Source organism: Rhinolophus sinicus, chromosome 5 (genome assembly GCF_057876585.1).
Source record: "Rhinolophus sinicus isolate RSI-liver-muscle chromosome 5, RSI-T2T, whole genome shotgun sequence".
NCBI lineage: Eukaryota > Metazoa > Chordata > Mammalia > Chiroptera > Rhinolophidae > Rhinolophus > Rhinolophus sinicus.
The window spans coordinates 47145699-47154777 of record NC_142505.1 but is presented as its reverse complement, the minus strand read 5'-3'; the positions used below and the strand labels follow the sequence as shown (position 1 = coordinate 47154777).

General features: G+C 40.8%; 1 protein-coding gene across 1 annotated transcript; it reads right to left on the bottom strand.

Moving 5' to 3' along the window:
• Nucleotides 1-1700: 1700 nt before the first annotated feature.
• LOC141567704 (pre-mRNA-splicing factor RBM22) lies at nucleotides 1701-3096 on the bottom strand. Its single transcript, XM_074315967.2, has one exon. The coding sequence runs from the start codon at nucleotides 3045-3047 to the stop codon at nucleotides 1785-1787; it is 1263 nt and encodes a 420-aa protein (XP_074172068.1). The 5' UTR covers nucleotides 3048-3096; the 3' UTR covers nucleotides 1701-1784.
• Nucleotides 3097-9079: the final 5983 nt, after the last annotated feature.

Below are 9079 nucleotides of genomic sequence, written 5' to 3'. Positions count from 1 at the left end.
ATCAAGTGAAGATGAGCTCATTTAGGGTTGGCCCTAACCCAGTGACTGGTGTCCTTATAAGACAAGAGAGAAGGAAATTTGGGCATAGACACACACAGAGGAAAGACCCATGTGAAGAGAGAGGCAGAGATTGGAGTGACACTGTCACAGAATACCCAAGCCAAGGAATGCCCGAGGCTGCCAGAAGTTGGAAGAGGCAAGAAAGGATTCTCCCCTAGAGGCTGTAGAGGGAGCATAGCACTACCAACACTTTGGTGGTTTGGACCTCTAGCTTGCAAAACTGTGACAGAATAAATTTCTATTGTTTTAGAACACTTAACTTTCAGTGTTTTGTGATAGTAGCCCTAGGAAACAAATACACCCCTTTTCCTGAGGTAGCATTAACTTGCCCCATCGTGTTGGTGGATAACTGCCTTTGAACTGAGAGCAATGTTATTTTTGAAGTGGTGACTATGCGTATGTGAAAGGTGGATTCTGAAAACTTTTATTCAGGGCCGGGCACTGTAGAGATTGGTGCCTTAGATCAATGAGCCAAAGGTGGCATGAATAGGAATGAAATTACATCAAAAGAAAGGAATGGAAGAGCACTTTCTTATTTCTTGCCTATTGGATCTTCTATGACGTAAAAATGCAGATGAGTCAGATTGGCACAAAAACCCTCGTCCCTTTATTGCTGAACTTGATTTTGCTTTTAGTGCGGTAGATAAATACTAACCAGGGTGTTTCCCTGCTGATCCCATCCTCACTCAATTCCTCAGTTTATAGCCAGAGAACCGTCTTGGAGTCTGTGTTCTCACAGATAGAACTGAATTGCCCTCAGTAGAATCAGGAACACAGGTGGACATCCAGTGTTACCATCCGCCTTCAAAGAAGATTCTGGCCTAAGAATGAGACAGAAATATTTTGGTGCATTCTTTAAGCAAAGTTTCCTGTCTCTGAAGATGATGTGATATATAGGAAGGGGAAGTAACAAGAGGGTGCGACCATTGTGGAGATCCTCCCCCTCTCCTTCCCCAACCAGAGTTCAGATGTTTCAAAATTAATACCAGGAAGCTGCACAGAAGTTTGGATACACAGTTATCCTCCTTCTTGGGAACTTCTAACCACCAGTGGTCAAGATGTATTTGTCCATTGGGAAGTGACACTTTTCTGCCCAGACTTTTCCCAGTTTCCCATCTGTCTCATCCTGGTATAATCCCGTTTCATGCTTGCCAAATAGAGGATGGTATGAAGAGAAAGCCTTGTTGCCGACCAAGGTAAGAGTATACAGAATCTCTGATATCGTCCATTGAGCTAGAACATCAGTAGAAACCACCATTGACATTATATTAGCTTTAACATATTTCTTTAGTAAGATCTACAAAACATATCATATCAACATGCACAAGCAAGTGTTAATTATCATCTGAATAGTAATACCTGGCTCATAGCAGGTGCTCTGTATTTTTCAGATGCACGAATTGATCAAGTCTGTGGTCATTTTATTCATGAGGTTGGTTATATTGGATGCTCTAAAAATGGGGATTGATTTTATGCTGTACAATTCTTCTCTGGAACTCATTCCATGTGGTAACAAATGGTGTGCATTTAAAAGACAACTTCCCAGGTCACAGTGAGGGACTGAGGAGTGTCACAAAGCCAGCTGGGCAACCAGGAGTGAGCCTGAGGTCTTTTTTTTTTTTTTTTTTTTTTTTTGGGAGGAAAAATATATTTATTCCAAGATTCATTTACTGGGATTTTTAAGCGCCCTGTCTTCCGTAGAGCCCGAGAGTGATGACAATGTGCTAGGGGCTGCTGTGTTTCCCGGCATGAGCTCCCATCCTTTGAGGGTCCTGAGAAGGATAGTGGATTGGTCCTGGAGCCCTCATGAAAGGAGGTGGTGGTCCCATTGGGTGGAACATGTGTGGCCCAAAACCTGGGGGTGGGGGCGGGGCAATACCAGGAGGTGGCGGCAGGGCAATGTTCACCATAGCGGGAGGACCACTGGGCGGTAGGTTGAAGTAGTTGGCAGAGGCCTCCTCTTCTGCTGCAGGAGGAGGAGGAAGAGCTCCTGGCAGTCCTGGAACGGGCTCTAGCTTGATCCCAGAGTCTGTGGTTCCGTCCTTCTCTTTTTCTTTTCCTCTGGCTGCTTGGGACCTTCCCCATTTCACGTTGAGTCTACGGCCATTGACAATCAACTTATTAAAGGACTTCTCCGCAGCCACTTCTGCAGCCTGCCTTGTGGCAAACTGGATGAAAGCACACTGTTGTCTCTGTACAACGGTGATCGTCCGGATTTCTCCAAACTGATAGAAATGATTTCTTAGATCTGTCTCGGTAATGGTGTCACCCAGACCACCAACATATAGAGTGGTGATGGTCTTATCCTCTGGCGGGTCCAGACGAGGCATTGTTGAAGCCCGCTTTAGCAGCTTATCTGCCACAGGGTCATTGATTCCGTAGTATCGGTCTTTAATGTTCTGATCAGCAAGGGGGTCATCTGGATCTGTAGGCTTCTCATGTCTGTATGGACATTCTTCTCCTCTCTTACATTCTCCTTTCACCCAGAAGGAGCAAATGTGAGGTCGATTCCTTCTGTAGTAGGGTGTGGTCCGGGCCAGTTTGAGCAGCATGTCACTGGTGGATGTGGCTTTCCCCAGCATGCCAACTGGCCGTGTCCCGTCAGAGTTAGAAATCTCCCTCTCCATATTCTGTGTGTAGTACTCTTTGTTGACATCTGACTTTGGCATGTCATCCTTAAAAGACAACCCTGCATCACGAACCTGGATGGGGAGGCCATACTCTAGATCTAAGAGGCAGGTCTGACAGACATTCTTCAATTTACTGCAGGTTTGGCACACTTCGGTCTTCTTGAAACGCATGCGGACCCCAGGGCACCAGCGAAACACTGTGAATGGCCTGGCACAGATTTTGCATTCCTTCCCGTATTTTTCTTTGGTCATTCGGATATACGGGTTTTCTCCAAGACACGTCTGGCACAGAATGGGGAAGTCCGCATCCTCCCAGTTCTGCCTGTTGTAGGTGTTGGAACCCAGCGAAGTCGCCATGTTAAGAGCGTCCGGCGGCAGAGGTAGCTTCCGAATTGGGGGAGCGGACCGCCACCGAGCCTGAGGTCTTTGAGTTCTATCTTCTTCTCCGTTCTCCGGTGAGCCAAATGTGGAAACAAGGCATGTTCTTACAAGCCATTCTCTACGGAGAAGCTAAAGTCACCCTTAAAAAATATGTCAGACCATGTCCTCCACTGGTTTTTCGACTCACTTTAAATAGAATCAATGTCCTTATCAGGTTCTAGACGCCTGTAAGATCTGTCTCCTGCCTAATTCTCCATTCTCATCTCTGACCATTTCCTTTTCTCTACATCAGCCATAGAAGCCTTCCTTCTGTTTCTTGAACCAAAAGCTCTTGCCTTATAGCTCTTGTATCTACTGTTTATCTACACCCACTGGGTTGCCAGTGGAATGTTTTAAGCAAAGAAACGACATGAGTTGTTTGATGAATGGGGGAAGGAATTTGCAGTGACTAGTGGTGGCTGGGAGTGGTAGAGAGGCGTCGCCCTTCTAGGCCTTGTGTATGATACCTTTCCGCTTAAAATATCCCAAAGTCATCTTTTATTAAACCAATCCCTCCAAAGCTGCTTGAGTTTTCTGTCCAGAGACATCGTCCCAGGAACATCGTACTCACATAGATCCTGATCAAGGGCTTTCTGGTGGCTGTTTGAGGAGGCTTGGCTCATTGTCATTTTGAATGGAATTTCAAAAACCATGACTCAGAAAACATGCCAGTGCTGAAGCAGATTCATCAGGGACAGTTTTCCTTCCAACACCTGTGTTATATCACGATGCCGCTCCAGGTAGATAGATGCTCTAACTTAAAGACTTGATAGCGATGGGAGAGAGTTGAAGATTCTCAAAAAGCCAAATGCTGAGGGGATCATGCTATTGAAATGCATTTAGGTTTATTTCCACCCAAAAGCTAATTCAGTGTTATTAAACACAGGATTTGACAGGAATTGTCCAAGCAAACTATGCCTAAGGAAAAAATGAAAGGTTTCTCCACTTAATTGGGGATATTAAATTGCTGTGACTCTGACTGTGGATCAGAAAAGCTATTCGTAATGATGACTGCAGAAGGCTTTCTACTGAATTGGTTATTCCTCAGCTGTCAGAGGTAGCTTTATGTGGAGTCAGATCTGGTACTCTGATGCTAAACCATGATTTCGGGTATTGGGGAAGGGTCTTCCCTTGCTGACTCATTGAAATACTTTGTCTGTTAGCTCCGTGGTTCAGAAAATTATTTTAAGAGCAGACAGATTTATGATAGACCCATACAGTGAAATTCTGTACATTGAGAATGATCTAGATTTATATTTAATGACACAGAAATATACCCAACATAGATTGTCGAATGAAAATCAAATCTACAAGTTCATACAGTTTTATAAACAAGTTTTATAAAAATGATAGATCAACATCTACTTTTTTCCAGTTTTATGAGATGTAATTGACATACAACATTGTGCACATTTAGGGTGTGATGATTTGATATGTGTATATATTGCAAAAAGGGATGCTTTAATGTGCGTATATATTGCAGCATGTTTACCACAATAAGGTTAGTTACCACATCCTTCACCTCACAGTTACCATTTTGTTGTCATGGTGAGAACATTAAAGCGCTACTCTCATAGCAACTTTCAAGTATACCGTCCAGTGTTGTTAACTATAGTCACCATGCGGTATCTTACATCCCCGGAACTTATTCGTCTTATAAGTAACTGAAAGTTGGTACCCTGTCACCAGCATATCCTCATTTCCCCCACTCCTTCCGCTCCTGGCAACCACCATTCTGCTCTCGGCTTCTCTGACTTTGATGTTTTTAGGTTCCACATGTAAGTGCATTCATACATATTTGTCTTTCTCTGTCTGACTTATTTCACTCATCATAATGCCCTCAGGGTCTGTTTATATAGTTTTAGAAGGATACAGAGGAAATAAGCTCGACTATTCTACACCGGAATATCGGCAGGGGTAAGTTCTGGGTTGTAAGGCTTCCCTGCAAGGGCAAATCCTGGTGGACAGCAATGCATGGAGGCAGACATCTCCTAAGGCAGGTAGTCATTTTCAAATCCAAATTTTGTCCGTTTGAAGTGACAGTATGTAAGACCGAAAAGAGAGCCACTGCTCTCACTGAAGTGGAGGAGAGGCAAGCAGATCTTATTGTACATCCCCCGCTGCAGTTGTTCCCAGGCACCTCCTGGGAACAATGAGATCTAGGGAACACAGTTCAGATAACAATGCTCTGGGGTAGGGGGAACTAGCCCAGGAGTTGGCTATCATAACAATTAGCTTAAAACTAGCCATTTGTGTAATGAAAAATCCAACTAGCTTGAACTGCAAGTATACTCCTTCAAGTATGCTATGGTCACAATAGCCAAGGTATTAAATCAAAATGTTAAATGCTAAAGAATCCTTTATGAACTAAGACTTAGTATCTTTGCGTTCTTAAGGTGCCATGGAACTTTCATGTTAGAGTGGACAGATTTGAAGATGCTTAGGATTATAAACACAGCAGGATATTGTGTGGGTATTATGCACAAGTACAAATCCTGTCACTCAGAAAGAGCTGGCACACGATTTATTCATTGCCTGTTGGTTAGAGAGGACCCTAGTTTGAGCTATTGAGAAACTACGTGGAAAAGATTTTTATTTGCAGAGCTTCCAGGATAGTGGCTGCTCAGGTGCTTTCCCAGAGCACAGATTTCCCCAAGAATGTACTTGCAGGGACAGAAGAAGGATGGTGGCCTTGTCACATGGGGTGCCATCCCAACTTAAATAGATGAATTATGTTTCCTTTTTCTATATTGTTACTCCAGTTAAGACTTTATTAAAAAAAAATCTGCTGTAGAAAAGTGCAAATTTGAAAACTACTGCTTAACATACCAGCGTAATAAATTGGAAATGTTTTGCCATTGGGTCAAGTACTTATTTATGTAAGCTCAAAATTAATAAATTTAAAATAGAACTATTGTCCTTGAGAAGGAAAGGGAAAATTTTATGAATTAAACTTTTGCCTTGGTTTTGATCATTTATTTGTTGTAGTGAACTAAGATAAAATTATATCTACCTTTTAAAAAATAAACATTTTTTTGTAAATTGTAGAAAGCATGAAAAATGTCAATATACATAATGACAAAAACAATTTATCTATGTTCTCGTAGCCATATGACACATTTAAGTCTCTTTTCTGTACACCTACGTATGAGTATGGGCTTACGTATTCAGCATGGTAGTGTATGTAAAGTTTTATTTTCTGTTCCTTTTGTTTTACATTATATTGTGAGAGTTATGCCCTCAGGGTTTATTTAAAAATAAAGTTTTATTTTCTGTTCCTTTTGTTTTACATTATATTGTGAGCCTTTCCCCCTGTCATTAAAAGTTCCATGGTGTGGATGTATCATAATTTATTTTACTACTATGTTGTTTTAGGATATTTAGGTTGTTTCAAATTTTTTACTCATATGAATAATGCAGGGCACCTCTTTGTAAATGAATATTTAATAGTATCTTATATTTTCTATCAGAGATGCCTGGAAATATTACTGGTAAAGAGTAGGGAGGATTATCTTTAAAGCCACACACACACACACACACACACACACACACACACACACACACACACACACCCTACCCCCCACCCCCGTCAGGCCAGTGTGTCCAGGCCTGTGCAGGATGAGTGGTTCCTCTTCCTGCTCCCTTCTCAGCAGTGCATGGTAGCATCACTGCTTTTGGGGGCATGTAACTGACACATCCATTTAAGAAATATTTATTAAGTACCTATTATATTCCAGGCCCTGTTCTAAAAAAAGAAGGGGGTGTGGTAGGAATAAGGCAAAGTTCTTTCTCTCATTGAACTTACTGTATTTTGCCGTGTATAATGTGCACTTTTTTGCCCAAATTTGTGAGGGAAAAGTAAAGATGTGCATTATACATGGGTAGTACTAATTCCGTATCTACTATATTATATAAGACCCGGTCTTATATTATATTAAAATAAGACCGGGACTTATATAAATTTTTGCTCCAAAAGACGCATTAGAGCTGATGGTCCCGCTAGGTATTCTTTTTGGGGAAACACAGTATATAAATGTTTTTAATTCTTTTGTTTATGCTTATGAGTTAAAATTGTAACTCTAGAAATCAATAACGATATCCGTATGCAAAATACTACCTTGGAATACAATAATCGGTTTTGTTGAACTTAGGGCAAACTTGCTACGAGGAAGAGTGCTTGGCCTTCCATGATGTGTAAATACGGTAAATTTGTTACAGTTACATAAAATTTCTTGTACCTTGTATCTATTCTTGTGTTTTGTAATTATTTGTTACATAAAATTTCTTGTACCATAATACGTTAAAAAATACATGCTAAAATTCCTTTATAATACAAAAACAAATACCTAACTGTAAACAAATAAGAATTTGAATTAAAAAATTGAAAGACGTTTTCCCTGAAAGTCAGGGCCAAAAACGCGCGTGCGCATTATACATGGGAGCACATTATATACAGCAAAATACGGTACACTCTAGCAGGGAGACTGACAGTAAAATGCATAAATGTATATCATTATATGATTGCAATAAGCTATTACAATAATCATTGGCGGAGTCGGGGGCAGGGGTGGTTGTGGTGAAGTCCGCCACCAATTATCTCTGACCCTTTCAGACTCTTGGGCAAGATGCACTATTAATCTGGGTGACTTTATTTTGTAGCGAAGTACATTCGTTTATTAGTTCATTGTTTTTTTCTACATAATCCCTTTAGGATTTGTAGTCCTTTATCTCAGGTACCCAAATTAGTGAGGCATTTTAATTCTTTTTTCATTTCAATGACTGTAATAATTTATATGCCACAATTATTTTTGTTTTCAGGAAAACCAAAAGCTTCAGTATGTAGAGTCATAATTACTCTAGATTTTTGCATGCCTCTTCTGTTTTTGTTGTTGTTTCCTGTCAGTATAGCTAAGGAATAATAAAGGAACAATAGTACCTTCATGCCAACTTTAGTGTTTGTCATTGTGTGGTTAGAGAAGAAAAAGGAGGTTTCTGAAAATACTAAGTGCTTTGAATATTCAAAGTATATATTTAACGTGACAGATAGAATTAAAGACCTTTGTCTTGAACTTGATAGTAATGAGACACATTCTTACAGTGTTAGGGGTATGTAACTAGCAGGTGGTCTTGTGCAAGGTGGAGAAGCATAAAAGAGTTCTGGTGTGTTTAAGAGCATTTACTGTGGAGCCAGGCTCCAGGTGTAAATCATGGATCCACCCAAACAGCTCTGTGAACTTGGGCAAAGTCACTTCATCTCTCTGGGCCTTGGACTGTCCCCATTCTATGGAATGTGAGGGTGAAGTAAGTTAATACTGTCAAGTTCTTAGAAATGTGCCTGGCCCATAAAAAAGGCTCAATAATTTTTAGATGTTGTTGTTGTTATTTGGTATTGATTTATCACTGTATCTCTGAGAATAGCTCCCAGACCTTAGGGCTGGATGAACTATGTATTAGGGACACTTTCTTTTGCAGCTAAGCACATTCCTATAATTCATCTTAATAGTTCTGCTCTCAAACGTCCCAGGAGATCTGATTTTTGTCTTTTGTTTCCTTCCTTAGAATCTCCACTTAATGTCTTTTGACTTCTGGCTACAACAGTTTCCTCCTTCCCTTTCCTAAGACAGGTGTGTGTTATACTCAAACACTCACAATTTCTATTCTGCCCAGGTCTCCTTGTTCAGTACCCCTATGGTAACTTCTGTTATGTGACAACAGTGGCCTCACTCAATATGCAGGTGAGATCTGCTGAGATGATCTGATGACTGACTGGTACATCTCACAGGATTATAATATTCTGTGTACCCCACCAAATGAGCATCCATCACCAGTTCTCCAATTATCCAGTGACTGGAAACATTTTGAAACATGTGTTTTTATCTAGGTTAATGAACTTTGGACATTTTGGGGAAAATCTCCCTCATCTCATGCTCATGAATAAATTTCCTAGGCGTTTCTTATTTCCCCTTACC

What these genes read in the sequence shown, in the direction of transcription:
- LOC141567704 (XM_074315967.2), bottom strand. Translation starts at nt 3,047, where the DNA reads ATGGCGACTTCGCTGGGTTCCAACACCTACAACAGGCAGAACTGGGAG.